At 36.1% G+C, this 17591-nt stretch overlaps 3 protein-coding genes across 4 annotated transcripts; 2 read left to right on the top strand and 1 right to left on the bottom strand.

Annotated features, from left to right (window-relative positions):
- The first annotated feature begins 333 nt into the window (after window positions 1–333).
- On the top strand, window positions 334–2305 carry LOC131629919 (gibberellin-regulated protein 14-like). Its single transcript, XM_058900720.1, has 2 exons — window positions 334–527; window positions 1307–2305. The coding sequence occupies exons 1-2, from the start codon at window positions 353–355 to the stop codon at window positions 2125–2127; spliced, it is 996 nt and encodes a 331-aa protein (XP_058756703.1). The 5' UTR covers window positions 334–352; the 3' UTR covers window positions 2128–2305.
- A 126-nt stretch (window positions 2306–2431) lies between these two features.
- On the top strand, window positions 2432–7060 carry LOC131629916 (pentatricopeptide repeat-containing protein At4g01570-like). Of its 2 annotated transcripts, XM_058900718.1 has the most exons (3): window positions 2432–5710; window positions 5831–5894; window positions 6404–7060. In XM_058900718.1, exon 1 carries the CDS (start codon window positions 2607–2609, stop codon window positions 4986–4988), a length of 2382 nt encoding a protein of 793 aa, XP_058756701.1. In that variant the 5' UTR covers window positions 2432–2606; the 3' UTR covers window positions 4989–5710; window positions 5831–5894; window positions 6404–7060. The 2 variants fall into 2 exon arrangements, with proteins under 2 accessions (XP_058756701.1, XP_058756700.1); XM_058900717.1 differs by lacking the exon at window positions 6404–7060 and having other exon boundaries at window positions 5831–6161.
- A 279-nt stretch (window positions 7061–7339) lies between these two features.
- On the bottom strand, window positions 7340–13683 carry LOC131629917 (AUGMIN subunit 5-like). The gene is made up of 10 exons (XM_058900719.1): window positions 13073–13683; window positions 11734–12276; window positions 11392–11533; window positions 11156–11311; window positions 10730–10939; window positions 10181–10366; window positions 8824–8983; window positions 8477–8672; window positions 8151–8283; window positions 7340–7997 (listed from the first exon to the last, which is right to left on the bottom strand). The coding sequence occupies exons 1-10, from the start codon at window positions 13534–13536 to the stop codon at window positions 7866–7868; spliced, it is 2322 nt and encodes a 773-aa protein (XP_058756702.1). The 5' UTR covers window positions 13537–13683; the 3' UTR covers window positions 7340–7865.
- Between the last annotated feature and the right edge of the window lie 3908 nt (window positions 13684–17591).

The raw sequence follows: 17591 nt of genomic DNA, 5'->3' as shown, positions 1-17591 counted from the left end.
TTACTCATATGTCATGTATTGCATATGTTCATTGTTCACAGATTATGTGACTACTTTTCTGTCTCGTGAATCACCACAATGTCCCAACCAACCATACACACCTTTTACCATTTTCACATTCCAACAAAGAACCAAACAAGACATTATATCCATTACATTAACTACAATCTAACTAGGACCTTCTTTAGTGATGGGAAAACAAACCTACAATTACTGCATTCTAGTTTACAGTTGAGTTGCTTTTGCATGATTGTCATAAATGGCCTTAACAAAGGATCATAAGAACATATATATACTTGAATATAGTACAAGATATTATTAAAACATAGACAAGAGAGTTTGTCAGAGAACAATGTTTAGAATGTCTTGTTTTCTTGTGATAATGTTTGTGATTGTAACATTTGGTGCTTTTTCTGAGGCTGCAGCTCATCATCATAAGAAACCTACTTCTGCTGTTGTGGTTGGTACTGTTTTTTGTGACACATGTTTTCAACAGGATTTCTCTATGGGAAGTCGTTTCATTTCAGGTCCATTTCTTAACTTCTTAATTGCATTTTTTTTATTGATGGAAATGTTATGGTATCCGTAAAACTCGGTCGCTACATGAGTTTGTGATTGATTTATAAAGCAATATGTGAAAAATCGATAATGTTAGCAATTGATCCAACATTTTTAGTGTCTAAATCAGTCGCTATATAGTAGACTAGTAGTATTTGAAGCATATGTGTTACTGTCCAACATCAATATAACATGACATAGGAAATTACCTATGAAACACTGACACAGACACTTGACACGACACTGACACGTCGACACTGATAATAATTTGATAAAATAAATAAATTGAGTCTAATCGCATGACTGACAGTGTCAGACACTGACACTTTTCAGACACCAGACACGTCTTTGTTCAGTGATGTCTAAATCACTCACTAATATAGCCGTTTTTTGAACAAATTGAAGACAAGTCTTTACGTGTCCGAGTTCAATAAAAACAACACACATGATTACCTATGAAACATTGACATAGACACAAGACACGACATTGACATTGACATGTTAACATCGATAATAATTTAATAAAATAAATAGATTGAATTTAACCACGTATCAGTATCAGACATTGACACATGTCAGACACTAGCCACATCTTTGTTTAGAGGTGTTGGTGCTACATAGGTGATTACACTCAACATATTTATGATATTAACTTATTAATATTAGTATTGTGTCTGATGTCTGTGTTAATATTTATGGACCGACACTCTCATTTGTTATGTTGTCACGTAAATATTGTTGTGTGCAGGTGCATCAGTTGAAGTAGAATGCAAAAACGGAGACACCATTTCAAAACCAAGCTTCAAGAAACAAGTGAAGACAAACAATCATGGTGAATTCACAATCCAGCTTCCATTCTCAGTGAGCAAACATGTGAAGAGAATCAAACAATGCATAGTAAAACTAGTAAGCAGCAATGAACCATATTGCTCCATAGCCTCAACATCCACATCTTCATCACTTCACCTAAAATCAAAAACACAAGGCCTCCACATATTCTCAGCCGGTTTCTTCTCATTCAAGCCACTCAAACAACCAAACCTATGTAACCAAAAACCAAGTAGTTTTGTTCTCGATTCCTCGAAAAGATCTCCGCTTCCTCCAAATATCGATCCATCTTTTCCACCTCCACTTCGAGATCCAGACACACCTAGTAGCGGCGTTCTTCCTTTACTTCCGCCTATTCCTTTAGCACCCGAAATCCTTACACCAATATTGCCACCGGTGTTGTCACCATTAGTACCGAGTAACGAGGATGAAACAAAGGAAGTTGAATCGTCGGATGAAAAAGTAACCAACATTGATTCATTTAACTTTCCTCCTAATCCATTTTTATTGCCACCATTAGTCGCTAATCCGTTTCAACCACCTCCATTAGTCCCTAATCCACTTCAACCACCAACTCAAACACCATTAATTCCTAATCCATTTCAACCTCCTCCAGTAGGATCACCATCACCATTGTTTCCTTTTCCACCAACTTCATCATCACCACCACCAAGTTTGTCATTTCCTTTTCCTCCATTGTTCCCTCCACGTCCTCCTTCTTCAAAGAATGTTTCTCCTTAGATAAATAGGAGATATCTATTATATATATGCATAATAATTTCTTATATGTAATGAAGTTTTTATTCAGTTATATTGAATATGGCATGATGTATAACATGTTTTAGTGACTAATACTGAAAAAATTGAAACATTGTTATGTATTAGTAATAAATTTTATGTATATGATTAGTCACCATTGAGCTTCAATATATATTTTTTAAATCTTGTATCCTACATTACGACCGACTAGACTAATGTAAGAGGATCAATCCCACATTCTACAGGGATCCCGTTTAAAGCAAGCAATGCTCTGTATGAACACACTCTCTAGACTCAATCTTAAAAAAGAAAATTTGACAAGACAACCTTAAATCAAGGTTAGTTGTTCCGACAGAAAACCTTAAAAAAGACGAGAACACCGTACACCAGAGTTCGCCATTGATGATTTACACAAGAACGCGAGAGAAAAATTGATCACGGTTTCACTCCGAACAAGAACAATGAAATCATCATCAAAATCTCCACTTTCAACCCTAACCCAAGTCTCAGAACTCCTCACAGTAGCATCCATAACCAAAACCCTCTCCAAAACCCCACAAACCCTAACCCAACTCACCACCACAACCAACAACAAACCCCTCCTCACCCAAACCCTACTCCTCAAAATCCTCTCTAACCCATCTCTCCACATTTCCCACAAACTCAATCTCTTCAATTCCCACACCACCCCTCATTCCTCATCCACCTTCTCCCTCATCCTCCACAGCCTCTGCAAACCCACCACCCCTCTTCCCATCCTCCACCAACACCTCCCTCAGCTCCTCCACTCCATGAAACAAACCGGTATCGCCTTTGATTCGAACTCATTCAACAATCTCCTCAGTTTCCTCATCAAATTCTCTCATAATAACAGTAAAAATTTCCACTTTGTTATTGATATTTTGGATTATATTCAAATGCAAAAGCTTCATCCTTTAGGTACTACACCTTTTATTTATAACTCTCTGCTTATTGCTTCCTTAAAAAACAATCAAATTCAGCTTGCTTTATCTGTTTTCAATAGTCTTTTATCACTTGAGAACTCTTCGGATTTGAATTCGGTTATCGTTGGTTCTTCGAATTATTTGCTTTCGGCTCTTAGGAAAGCCCGGATGAAGAAAGAGTTTCGAAATGTGTTTGATAGTTTGAGGGAAAGGGAAAGTTTTGATTTTGATTCGTGGGGGTATAATATTTGTATTCATGCTTTTGGTTCTTGGGGGGATTTGGTTACTTCGATGAAGCTTTTTAATGAGATGAAGGAGGATAAGAATTTGTTTGGGCCGGATATGTGTACTTATAATACGGTTTTGTCGATTCTTTGTAAGATTGGGAGGATTGATGATGCGATTGTTGTGTGGGAGGAGCTTAAAGGGTGTGGTTATGAGCCGGATGAGTTTACTTACAGGACTCTGGTTCGGGGTTGTTGTAGGAGTTGTAGAATGGATGAGGGTGTGAGGATTTTTAATGAGATGAAGGATAATGGGTTTCGTCCGGGTGTGATTGTGTATAATTGTGTTTTGGATGGGTTTTTTAAGGTTGGGAAGGTTAATGAAGCGTGCGAGATGTTTGAGAGGATGACTCGAGAAGGGGTGAAAGCTTCTTGTTGGAGTTATAATATTCTGATTCATGGGCTTATGAAGAATGGGAGATCGGAAGCTGGTTATACGCTTTTTTGTGACCTGAAAAAGAAAGGTCAGTTTGTGGATGGGATTAGTTACAGCATTGTTGTGCTGCAGCTTTGTAAAGAGGGTCATTTGGAAGAGGCTTTGGAGTTGGTGGAGGAAATGGAAGCTAGAGGCTTTTCTGTTGACCTTGTTACGATAACATCTCTATTGGTCGGTATTCATAAGTATGGTCGTTGGGATTGGACGGATAGGCTCATCAAACATGTTAGGGAAGGGGATCTGTTACCTGGTGTTCTTAGGTGGAAGGCTGGAATGGAAGCTTCTATCAATAACTTGCATTCCAAGGAAAAGGATTACTCGCCAATGTTCCCTTCGAAAGGAGGGTTTAGGGAGATCATGAGTTTCTTAACTCATCCAGGGAATGATGATGATGATGAGGTCGAAACTTCCTCTGAACAAATCGACGAGTGGTCATCATCTCCATACATGGATAAATTGGCCAAGCGTATTGTGAAGTCAACTGACAATGCTCCGCGACTGTTTACACCTGACCGTGGACAGAGAGTTCAACAAAAAGGGCCTGATTCTTTCGATGTTGATATGGTGAACACTTTCCTGTCTATATTTTTGGCCAAGGGAAAGTTGAGCTTGGCTTGTAAATTGTTTGAGATTTTCACCGACGCGGGTGTGGATCCTGTCAGTTATACTTATAATTCTATCATGAGCTCGTTTGTCAAAAAAGGCTACTTTAACGAGGCTTGGGCCGTTCTGTTGGAAATGGGAGAAAAGCTCTGTCCAACTGATATCGCTACGTACAATATGATAATTCAAGGTTTAGGAAAAATGGGAAGGGCAGATCTAGCAAGTTCTATTCTCGATCGACTGCTGAAACAGGGTGGTTATCTTGACATAGTTATGTATAACACTCTAATTAATGCTTTGGGGAAGGCAGGGCGAATCGATGAGGTGAACAAGTTCTTTGAGCAAATGAAGAACAGCGGAATAAATCCTGATGTTGTCACTTATAATACTTTGATTGAAATTCACAGCAAGGCTGGCCGAGTCAAAGATGCTTACAAGTTCTTACAAATGATGCTCGATGCTGGATGCACCCCGAACCATGTTACTGACACGACTTTAGATTATCTAGTAAAGGAAATCGATAAATTGAGGTACCAAAAGGCATCGATTTTGAGGGAAAAAGATGATCCTTCTTGAGAGGGTGTAAGATTCTAACAGTCCATGCAAATAGAATTTGTAATATAGTGAAGAAAATTATCTGTAAGTTATGGTTTTCTCTTGTTAGTTGTTACCGAGATCAAAAGTAGTGTATATGGTTGCTGTGAAGTTGCAGTGATTATAATTTAAGCTCACAGAAAAATTCTGAACCATTCACTGATTTAGTTCAACCTTTAAAGTTCACTCATCCTGCAGTCTTGTTTTCATTTTTGGGTAGATAGGTCTATTGAGTGGTCAGTGCCCACAAATTGCTTTGATTACGAGATATGCACTTATCATACATGTGCTGTTTGCATATTCAAAGCAGTGTGTGAGAATCGGTGGAAAATCGGGTTGGTTCTAAAGTAGAGTATTAGTCAAGAATTTTGAGACAAGAAAGGTTTTTGGTTGGCAATTTGTAAATCCACATCATGGCTATAGAGTACTAGCCTTGGTACACTTTAGAGACTTGGTACACTTGAATTAGTGACAACAAGGGCATCTGTAATGTGCCCTCTCTGGTGGAAAATTTGCAAGGACCCTCTCATGTGGCACGCCATTGACATGATAAGCAATGTCTCTCCTTCATACTCTGACTTTGAATATTATAGTCGATTAGAGAAGATTTGTTGCTATGCTGTCGACAGAAGCCGTGGTCATCTCAAAGACTATATATAAAAAAAAATTGGGACTGATGATCTGCTTCTTCACATAGCTAACAGGTAGTAGTAGTATTTATATTTTTTATTTGTTGTAACTTGTAACTAGTAACCCTGTTTTTGTTTCAAATATTAAACACAAGCATATCTTTGCATGATTTTTTTTTTCTTCCAAATTTTCAGTGCAAGTCAACTGAGATGCATTCGGCTTGAAGGATGTCATGACATTTCAAATAAAGCATTTGAGGTAATTGTGAAGAAGCAGCCATTCTTAGAAGAGCCTGTCACGTGTTCATGTAACTAACTGTGAGCTCTTTGTTGAGGCACTTGGAACACAAATTCTCAAAGAACTAAATGTTATGCTGACTTTGTTCTCTAGTCAATACTTTGTTTTAGAAGAATATGATAGATGTGTATTGTGAATACTGTTCGAATGTAATTGCCGGAGTTTAAAGATTCGCTGCTGCATGAAAAGCAGAAGCCACCCATATGATAATAGTGCATGATTGAATGACCTATCTTTCAAGTCATCGTGACCCTCTGAACTTCTTTCCACCTGCATTGGAGTTCATAGCCATACTCAACCATGTGATTTGATGTTACAAACACCTAAGTGTAGCAGAGCGAGAGAGTGTCGATACTCGATAGAGGTTTTTATGTAATGTTCTTTCCAATTTTGAGATGCACATTATACAAGCTTGTATTAGTTCTTCTGAATCTATAGGTTGATATTTTTTTGTTTCCTTGTGTTAACAGGGTTAACTCCAACAAGCATATGAGTTGAAATTGTAGGAACTGTGTGATGTTTGAGACAAGAAAGGTTTTTTTGGTTGCAATTTGTAAATTCAAATCACGGCTGTGGGTATGAAATGATTGGTATATGAAAATGCTAAAATAAAATAGAAGGATTGGTCATGATCATGTACCCTTTTTCATTTTGTTTTATCAGATAGTGTAGGTTTTTGGAGTGATAGTTGCTGTCATACTTGGTAAATGATTATATAGTTTTTGCGCTACTATGTAGAATGCTGAACCGTGTTGTAAACGATGGTAATTATACTATCACTCAATTCCTCTGTACTGTCAAAGAAGTAGTAATTGACACTACACGCACATAGCTTGAAGAAATTTGTTCAGAGTTTTAAATTTGTCTCTTGCACAATCAATTCTTTATACAATCTCACCACTGATAAAAAGGAATTACTAGCCTTGGATGTTCTCAAGTTTGCATAAAAGGAACTACTATAGTCTTTGAAGTACTCAAGTTTGCACCAACTACATTCCTTGAAACTTAGCCAACCCATTTGCGTATATCAGATTTATTATGCTTTATTCACCTTCCTTTTCTCTGATTAATATCATAATCCTTTGCTTACATAAATTTTAAAATATAATAAAAACTTGAGACTGGTCACGGTGAGTGAAAAATACAGTGCCATTAATGTATGTGATTCACAAAGAATTATGATGTCAACTTGGTTCATGGTCTTCATATGAAAAGGTTACATGATTCACAAGATTCACACTTCCCTAAATTTTAGATATTAACAATAACTTTGGCATCCCAACTTTTCAGAACTTCAAATGTCCACATTAAACTTGATACTTGATCTCTTTCCATCATGAAGAAAATACAGAATTCAACAAGATTGCATAAGTTGATTATAAATATAAAATATGAACTCAGAACTGTGAAACGGAAAATCTCATCATATATGTAATAAACTTCTTAAATTTTCTAAATGGCACTAATTGTGTACAATACTTCAAACCAGGTTGCAGTAAATGAAGTTGAATAAATCTTCAACTTCAACTAATTAGCACACATTAAATCAATTTACAGAGCTCTATAATCAGAGGATTCAAAACCATTAATCACAAACGGTTAAAAAGAATATTCCAACCTACAACCTAAAATCTAAATAATCTTATAAATACACAAAACACTTCTGAAGAGCGAGAAAGGGAGGGAATCTATGAAAAATCAACACGTAGAGGAGCGGTTTCTTTCTTGTTCTCGAGGTTCTAGAGATTTTGGTCCATCAATAACAACAGCAGCTGCATATTCCATCCCAAAATATCTGCTTGAAGTACCAACTTCTGAACCGCTAAAGAATGTGAAGTCTTCAATGAAGATATGAAGATAGCAAAGTGGGAATAGTTTAAACAATCTGGAACTTCGGAAATTTAAATTCTCTGCAGGTGCGCTAGAATATATTCACAATAGTAGCTCCTTATCGTAAAATGCAAGAAGCTGCTTTACATGATTATGCCATGCAGCTACATTTTGCCCGTCCACCGTCACCCAGTCAACAACTGTCGATGCTGGTTGCTCCCACCATTCATCAAGCTGCAGAAGAAGTTGCAACGTAAGAATAGAAATGGAAAACTTAATAGTTGTGAGCAAGCACATCAAAATCCACCAAGAGATTGCATATCGAATAAAACAATTGTGATCGAATTTTTTAGCGATATCAGTCTAATAATAACAGCATTAACTTACCAGTCCCCTGACATATTTGCAGTCTTCCAAGCTCTGTTGAGCATTCAAAACACCAGTCTTGAGTTCAGGCAACCATTTTTCCATTACAGCTTTTTCTTGTTCTGCAGCCAACTTTAAAGAAAAATTTGTTGTCCTGCATCATTATATCAAATGTCAAAACAAAAATGAAGAAAAACCTACAACAAATTAACAAGGTATGAATCTGAAAGAGATAGAAAGATATATCAGCTACATCTTTTTCTCTTGGACAAGCATATATGAATTTACTTAATTAATAAATAAACCATGAATGTGGGTTGAATTCTGGTGTTTGTATTCGTATCTACCTTTCTTGTTCCTGTTGAACCCGGTAGGCATAATTCAACAAGGCATGACCACTTTGAACAAGATCCCGTCTAATATGGACAAGATTGATAGCCTTTAATAAATCTTCCAAAACACTGGCCTCTGAACCACGAAGTTTCAAACAAAACTCCAGGGATTCCAGTATGGATGCTAGACCAGCATCGGAACCTTCCAAGCCTGCCCGTTCATTAAGAAAATCATTTAATACACTATAATATTAAAACAAAAAGTACCGCACTATGGGGTACTTGCATCCATATTAGACATCTCTTATAGGGTGGCACTAGGAAAGAGCCTTTCAGCGCGCGAAAAATTATAACATACTCACCAGCAGCATACTGAAGTGCAGCTGAAACACGACATATTGATGGAATTGCCGACGGATCCCGGGCACCAGCTTTTGCTGTCAAAATAGCCGCACTTACTTCTGCATTTGCAACTGCTTCCTGTCCAGATGATCCACTGGACCCAATGGCCTCAAGCAGTGCCTGAACCAGAATTGATGATTAATTTAAGCTGAAGCACGTCGTAATATGAGATACATGATTGAAATATTCAAAGCACATGTATAAAGTCATTAAAAAAATTTAAAATTTCGTTTCGTTATAAAATGTAGAACTGGATAGCACAGAAAAAATTGTTTTGTATTTGATTTCAAAGTTGACCAAGAGACAGAACAAAACAAGGGATGAGTTATAGAGGAGATATCTAAAAATTTATCACCTACTACATGGGAGCAAAACCACTCCTCTTCACCATATGTCATGAGACACAACAGAATCAAAATGGAAATTTAAAATTCAACCTAGAAAGAAACACTAATCAGGATTATTCCACGGAGAATCTTCAAAAGTTTCAGTAGCCACCTCAAACACACCAATTTTCACAAAGTCTCTTGCCCCTAAACTTGTTATAGGACAGGGTTATATCAATAAGTTCTCGTTCTTCTTAAAGCAAGTTCTCATTTCTGATATGCAAAAATAAGCTGCCTTACCAGATTCTTGATTTTCTTTATATCAATTCACGTTCCTTATCGTATCATGAGCTTTCTGATTTGGAGAATATCATATATCCACCCCCCAATTGTACTTTCCTACTTTTGGTTTGGTTATGAGCACATTGGATGACACAAGTCCTGAATATAAAAGTTCATAAATGGGGGTAGTCTTCACCTTACAAGTCAGTTTTGCAAAGGTCGAGTTAAGTACAATGATATTTGAACCTATCAAATATCTATTGAGCCACGTGCTATTAGGTCACTGTTATCGGATCACTTAATCACTAGGGTCACACTTTCGATGTCCAGTCATAGTCTTGAACGTGACGCGATGAGTTAAGAGTTCCACATTGGATGACAAAAGACCTTCATAAAAGTTTATAAGTGGGGGCAGTCCTCACCTTATAAACCGATTTTATAAGGGTTGAGACTTAGGTCCAATACAAATTCTAAGTTCCATTTAAGTGAAAAAAATTCTATGAATATGTTGATTATTTAACACTAGACACCTAACCCAATTTGAGTTATATTTAAATGAATTCATAAACTGACTGCCAAACAGTAGAAATGGAAAATCCAAAAGTAGATCCTATAAAGCAACTTCATACATCAATCCCGAAAACTCGGAACATTGTTTGTATTCTAACATTTGCTACAATGAACAAGTGTCTGTTATAGCATTGCAAACCTGAGGTGAAGAAGGAAGCATGTAGAGGGTATTATCTGGACTCCGATAAAAGGCAGACACTTCTTTCTCAATAAGATCCTTTGCATTATTTGAAGTCTCAAAAACCGCAGAACATGCTGGAATTATAGTGCTTGAAGCATACTCCCTTGCAGTTATTGGTTGTTGACTCCAAAACGAAGCCGCATCCTGCAACATAAAAGAAAACAAAACAAAAATCAAAGAACTGTTTAATAAAAAAAGAAATTGGATAATAAAATACAAGAACAATGCTTTGCTGGAAATACTTGCACAACTTAAGGGAAATGAATACCATTAAGGCTTAGCAGGAACAAAATATGTAAACTTTCTACAAATATCCGTTGTCTCGGTAGTCAATACATATATCAATTAACAAAATGTATCAACATGGCCATGCAAACAAATCTATTAATGGGTAATTCAAGTTCAAAACCAGTGAATGATTATCCTACTAGGATCCAAACAGAGTACCTTTAAGTGCAAAAGTCACATTCCACCAATACAGAAAATAATGAAATAATGGAGCCTTACCGTATTTGCTTTAAGGAGTGCCGTGTATATGGATTCAAGTTCTGATCTACGAGAATCAAACTCTTCAATCTTTTTCCACTTCTTTTTAAGAGAATCTTCGGCTTCTTTCCTCTCAGCACATAACTTGTTCAAGCGTTGTATTTCAGACATTAAGGTGTTTAAACTTGCCTTTAAACCAGCAACTTCTCTTTCCTTTGCCCAAACATCTACCTGAACAGGTGTAAGAAGTATAAGTGGTAAACTCCCACCTTAAACTTTGAACAAGTCGGTTTTGTAAGGTTGAGTTAGGCCCAACCACTATTAGTTATTTATTAGAAGTTTTGTAGTGATATAGGAATCTCGCACAAAGGTGACTATAGATTCAAAAGATATATATAACTTGCTTAAAAAGGGCCTAATTCACTGTAAGTTTTGAATGAACAATACCTGAAGTTGCCTAAGACTTCCGATATTCTGAGATGAACGCGAAGTAACATCAGTGCCTCCATGCAGGCGTTTCAGAAGCTTTTCACACAAGTCTCTTGCTTCTGCAGCACTGTTTAGTGCCTCTTCAGTAGCCAAAAACTGCTGAACATGAGCTTTCTGTGAACAGAAATACAGCGTTAGTTCAATAACTCAACTCAAGATAACAAAATTATGTAGTCTAACGGATGAATAAAGACCTGTCTTTCAAGAAGCTGATTTTGACTTCCTCCTGGAGGCACATCAGCCCCAAGTTTTCCATTTCCATAAAGTGGATACTGTAGAGGAGAGCTACCATCAGAAGAGGAAACATCCATAACTATGTTATTTTCATATTTGTACCTGATTGAAATAAGCAAGTTTTTGAATTATATCAATAGCACGCGTAATATACTTGTTAAAGAGATTAAAGTTAAGTAAGTTTTTACAGTAACAATCATTGATGATTTACAGACGGTCCAACCTTCAAAATTTATAGTCAGGGAGGAACTAACAAGAGCATCAACAGAACGTAAAAAAAGAAACTACATATATTCTAATACCTCAAGATCTCTGCATCAGCTCTAACATCAATTTTCTCTATTTCTCTGGAAATTTGACTTTTCAAGTGAGAAGTGTATGCAGTAATTGCCTGAAGTAATAGGGGAGGACTCTTTAGGCAATTCACAATAACAGTTCTAACCTCATCCGGAATTTGCCCATCAAAATCAAACCCCAATTTCGCCGCTTCTGCCTGAGGATTTGAAAGTACACCACTTCCTTCATAAGCAGGAAAAGAACTCTGTATTTTTTCAACCATGTAAGCTACAAGAGATTCACAAGCCTTTCTAATATTCTTTTCCCTTGTTGTTTCAATGACAATGACATCATCTGCAGATTTACCGCTCTTAACAGTTGAATAAACAGATTCCTTCTCATTTTTGGCACTAAAACTATTCGCCATCTCAATGGAAGAATCCACATCCGATCTTTGAGCATCCTTTGCTAGATTTATATAGTAACATAGGCGTTTATGATATTCAGCAAAAATTCTTGAAGCTTCATCACATTGTCGGTCATAAGCCTCCAACATCACTTCCTTATGCCTGCAGAAAGGTAAATAACTCATACACTTTAATTATCTCAAAACCATCCAATGTCAGAATCATCACAAGTTCACTATTTCTCTCCACTCTCTTTCAAGCATATCATTGATACAGATACACAAGCACGCATACTTTTCTGATCAACAGCGATATTTAATCTCAGAAGCAGATTAGTATACAAACAATCAACAACAATACAATATGCATATGTTAAAACTCAAGGCGATAATAATAATTACAACATTAGGGTTTAGGGTTTAGGGCAAATCAGCTTCTAGTTTCTATAACCAAACCCAGCAGGAAGAAGTGTTTTTTCTGTCCTCACTCACAACAAAGTTGGCATCTCTTATTCACTATGTAGCCCCGATATTACGAATTGAATTTGTGTTCGTTTTCTAACACCTACATTATCCTGACCCATGTAGTTATACTCAATCACTTCTATTTTTCTTAGTGTATGTTTGATTTAGCTTTTGAAATAGCCAAAAGCAATTCTAGAGATGTAAAATTGATTTTAAAATGATTTCGAGGTGTTTGGTTCTTCTAAAAAAGAACTAATTCTACCTTCAGAATGATTCTACTTGAAACTAGAATTTGTAGCTTTTGAGTTTAAACGTGATTTTTTCACATTTCCTGATCAATTCAATTTTGCATAAAACTATCCAAACATAAATCATTTACATTCAACCCACTTTAAACCCGAATCAATTTTACAAAACAATTCACTCAAAATCAATTTTTTTTCACCGCAAAACCAAACAACCCTCAAAATTAGGTCAAAATTAGGAACCAAAACCTGTAATTGGCACGTTCATCAAGCATCCTCTTCCTCTCGGCCTCTTCCCTCGCAACCTCAAGCATCCTCGCTCTCAAATCCTTCCTCTGTCTCCTCACAACGTTCCTCAACCTCTCCACCTCCTTCGCCGCCAAATCCCTCTCCATCAAAGCCGACCCAGACCCCTCCCCAGACACCATCTTCTCCTTCTTCCTCCCCGTAGCACCATCCCCATCTCCATCACCGTGAACAGTAATATTCCGGCGAACATTCCGCACCGTCTTCTCCGACTTAGCCCTCGTGACGAGAAAATTCCAAACCGGAATCATGTTCCCGCGACAAACCTTCCGGATCGATTCAACCGACGGCGAATGCGACTTCCCGCCGCCGGAGTACTGACCGAGAGGTCGGTATCCCATTTCCTTGTGAAGCCATTCGAGAATTGCGTCCGGCGACGCCGATGATGATGATGATGTTGATTGCATTGTTATGGTGATGGCATAGAACGAGTTGTAACTCGGTGACTCGGATCTAGGTCGAGTTATGAACTCAGTGTTTCTCTTCACAGTGATTGTTGTTGTTGTCTTCAGTTGGTGTTTCAAGTTTTTGAAATTTCGAAATTCTTCATTTATAAATTGTTGTTCTTGTTTTATTGAATTATAGATTATTAGCTACAAGAAATAAAATAAATATGTATTATTGATTTAAGAATTCAAAATTTCAACGGTAAATTAGTAGAATCAAAATATATATAGAGTGTTTATTTAATTAGTTTCTTTTTTTTTGAAATTTTTAAATAATTATACCTTTTTTTTTTAAAGCTAAAAATTTTCATGGAATTTGGTATTCTCACTTTTTATATGGAGATAAAATTATGAGAATAAGCAACTTATTTTTTATTTCTTGAATGTAAATTTTTATAATTAAGAATGATATTTTCTTGACCTTGTCACAAATATGAATATAATTGTTTTTTAATAATTTATTTTGAAGAATATAATTTTTAGATTTTGTTTTGGATGGTTTCAAAAGATTGATCATTACGAAAGGCTTACTCATAATACTATCAATTAAGACTCACGAGTAGATGGAATCTTACCATGAGGTCACACATTGGAATTAAGTTGCGAGATTGTTTCAAGTTGTTGGATTCAGTTTAACGGTCTCTTGTAGTCCACAACCATCGACCATATATAAACTCAATTACGTGTCATAACATATACAATTTCATTCACTCTTTCAAATTACATCTCTTTGACTTCACTAACTTGAGTGTTGAAGTGCTAATCGTAGATATTCATCTACACTCTTCTTATTAGAGACTTGCACAATCATACTGGAGAACTTCTACGTCGACTTTCATTAGTACAACATTGGTCTATATTGTAATAGTGGTGCCTTGGTGTAAATCATTTTCGGATCCTCGTGAAATTTTACATCGAGTTCGTCAGATTTTTTTCGTTGTGTCACAACAAATGTTTATGTTAACAGATCAAGTCATTCCACTCACATAATTTTCGACAATGACATCTTTCAAAACAAGTCAATCAATTATTTCCCAAAGCACCATCACTACAATTTTGACTTCTTTCACTTTCCAACCTCCCTCCGTCTCCTTAATTACCGGAGGATTATCCCACTTGAAAAAGTCATTCGAGAAATCCACGAAGAGAAGAACCTTAGAATCAAAGACGAAGGAAGGAGAAGGAGTAAAAAGAAAGATAGAAAGAGGAAAGACCCATTCTAGGATTTTGAGGTAGTGATAAGGTGGACACGTCTCCAACGAAGTACTTTCGTTGTGATAAAAGTCAGGATAACAAATCATGGAATATTGAGAATTTTGATCGATGGAAAAGTTCATGTAAAATCATGTATATTGGTCTCTTCAAAAAATTAGGGCAGGAAAGACAAACATTATCATCTTACGAAGGCATCAACCTCCTGGCCTTCACCGACTCTGTAACACACCTTAGGGGCAATATAAAGTTAATGATTTCTTTGGGAGAAGAAAGAGACATGATTATGGTAAACATGCAACTTTAGTGGTCCCCTGCGAAAGTGTCTACAATTGTATTTTTAAGAGACTCTTTTTCGCGGCTCTCGGCATCGTCGCTTATATATCGTTCACCTAAATATGAAATGCCACAACATTTATGACAATTTGATTACCGTGCATGCTTACTTAGCAAGAGCTCGCCTAATACATGAAATATTGCTAAAAGATTAAACTGCAATAACCCTTTAATGAAAGAGGAAAGTGAAAAAGACTAGTCTTTTCAATCAGAATTATTTGGACGTCGACATTGAGGAATTTGATACACATTTATATGATAGCATGACAAATGACCAGCACGACAGCCAATCTCATATGCGAATTCATAACAGTCCATCTCGACAAAAATTTGACCATAATGGTAAAGATAAGGGTAGGCCGCCCTAAATTAATGGAGAGAGACCTCATTAAGTGTCTTAAAGCAATGTTGATATCTTCGCCTTGTCTTGAGAATACACGGGCCTTTGAAAAATGGGCCGGGCTCATTTTATGTGGCCCATTTAGCAATTGGGCTGGGCTGGGCCGGACCAGCCCATTAAAACACGTTGGCCCACCGGGCCAAAGCGGGCTGGGCCGGGCCGACCCATTTGACAGCTCTAGTTATGCAGGCTCCTACCCCCAATATGATTGGAAGTTAAAAATATATACTATATTATATGGAAAGAATAAAGTATTAAAAAAAAAAGACTTTCCAATTAGTCATAGTCTATATATACATACTAAAGAATAAAGTATTTACTATGATTAATTGAAAATACTTTTTTTTTTATAAGTAAGAAAGTCTATTGTTAGAGTTTGGTAATGCTTTTTTTTTTTACAATATAATTTTAATTGTGTATGTAATTAATACTGTAAATTTATATATACGTTGCCCCCACTTGTAAAAAACTCTGGCTCTATCTCTGTTTCCACCCCTATAATTTTATCAAGGTCGATAGCCAGAGAAATCATGTTCCTTTATCTTTATGTGTTTGTCGAGGCGGTAAGTGTATTCCTTATTAGAGAAGTAGACAATGTGCAAAGACGATATATGATAAGTGACAAAAATATGTTAAATGTGTAGGTGAGGTAACTAGAAAAGTCACGAGAAGAGGGAAGATTGAATTGTGACCCTTTTAAATTTTTGTTTTAACTTAATAAATTCTTAAAACTTGTTAATAGTCGAAGACTACAATTTATGAGTAGGAAAGGAAGTATAGTGAGGATGCAAGGATTTATCATGGTTCACCAAACAACGGTTAGTCCAGTCCTCACTGTATGTGAGATTTTTACGAATACTCGAAATAACTCAAGGCTATTTTTAAATTTTGTATTCTTTTAGTCTCACTAGGCTTACACTTAAGAGGCTTACACTTAAGAATATTTAAGCTTTTAGTGAGTTTTTCACAACTTTTCTAAAAGCCTTTTATATCGCTTCGGGATATGCATGTATAAGAATGGTTTTTGTATACAAAGATAGATTATAATTTCACCATATGGTAGTGAGATGTTTCATAATGACTCTTTGAGGTAGTTTGGCTTATGATTTTTGAAATGAAAAATATGATGTGTTTATTTTTGCTTTAGGAGAGCCTTTTTGATATTTCACCAAGATTTTTTAGAATGAGAGAAAGGATCTTTATTTATACATGGATGAGTAAATGATTCTTGATCTTGTTAACTCTTTGTCAGTGAGAAATATCACATATTACAAACGTGTCATGACTGAACTTTTGGATCCTTGGAAGAGAGTTTACTTGTCTTGGAATTTTCTTGTCTTCTTTTCAAAGTTGTCTTTTACTTTTTAGCTAAATAGTGTCATGTCTTATCATGCTGAGGCAGGTTGTTTTTTTATTCTTGAAAAGAGCACGTGATTTTTGAGATCATGGTTTTGATATCCTCATTACTAGTTTTTGAATCCTCGCGAGTGATCTTGATTGTTGTAGTGGAGACATGCTTTGTAAAAATTCGATTATAATCCCTTTTTGACTTGATTATACTATACTTGCACATGATATAAGATACAATTTTTAATGTAGTATGTTGTCTTCAAAATAATTTAGAGTATATTTCAACATTCTCCCTTTTTCGATGATAACAAACTTTCTTTTAAAAATGATTCTTTTATTGATTAAAAGCAATATCATTTTTAACATACGCAATATAAGACAAAAACACATAAATTTTTAGAGGAACATATGCTAATCTTTCTCCCCTTTTTGCCCACCATCATAAAGAAAGGGGGTCCTAAAACCTAATACCTATGCCTCATCACTAAAGGAGGGATGAGACATCAGTGGTAACAGAGGAAACATAAATTTTGAGATCATTAAAGAAAAACCTAATACCTACGCCTCATTATTAAAGGAGGCATCAAAAGAAAATGGCAATAGAGAAAACACAAATTTTGAGATCGTTGAAGGATTTTGAGATCGTTGAAAGAGTGACTTGAAGGCAGACAACATGAATGTAATCAGAGAAAAACCAGTTAAAAAGAGTTTGCTTTTT

This window comes from Vicia villosa, unplaced genomic scaffold, assembly GCF_029867415.1.
Source record: "Vicia villosa cultivar HV-30 ecotype Madison, WI unplaced genomic scaffold, Vvil1.0 ctg.000622F_1_1, whole genome shotgun sequence".
In the NCBI taxonomy this organism is placed as follows: domain Eukaryota; kingdom Viridiplantae; phylum Streptophyta; class Magnoliopsida; order Fabales; family Fabaceae; genus Vicia; species Vicia villosa.
The sequence above is the reverse complement of the archived record's forward strand: the minus strand, read 5'-3'. Positions and strand labels throughout refer to the sequence as shown.

Coding starts and splice junctions, on each gene's coding strand:
- LOC131629919 (XM_058900720.1), top strand. CDS start 353: ATGTTTAGAATGTCTTGTTTTCTTGTGATAATGTTTGTGATTGTAACA. Junction 528..1,306: donor GGGAAGTCGTTTCATTTCAG/GTCCATTTCTTA, acceptor TGTTGTGTGCAG/GTGCATCAGTTGAAGTAGAA.
- LOC131629916 (XM_058900718.1), top strand. CDS start 2,607: ATGAAATCATCATCAAAATCTCCACTTTCAACCCTAACCCAAGTCTCA.
- LOC131629917 (XM_058900719.1), bottom strand. CDS start 13,536: ATGCAATCAACATCATCATCATCATCGGCGTCGCCGGACGCAATTCTC. Junction 8,673..8,823: donor TGCACTTCAGTATGCTGCTG/GTGAGTATGTTA, acceptor ATGAACGGGCAG/GCTTGGAAGGTTCCGATGCT. Junction 8,284..8,476: donor GTTCAACAGGAACAAGAAAG/GTAGATACGAAT, acceptor ATAATGATGCAG/GACAACAAATTTTTCTTTAA.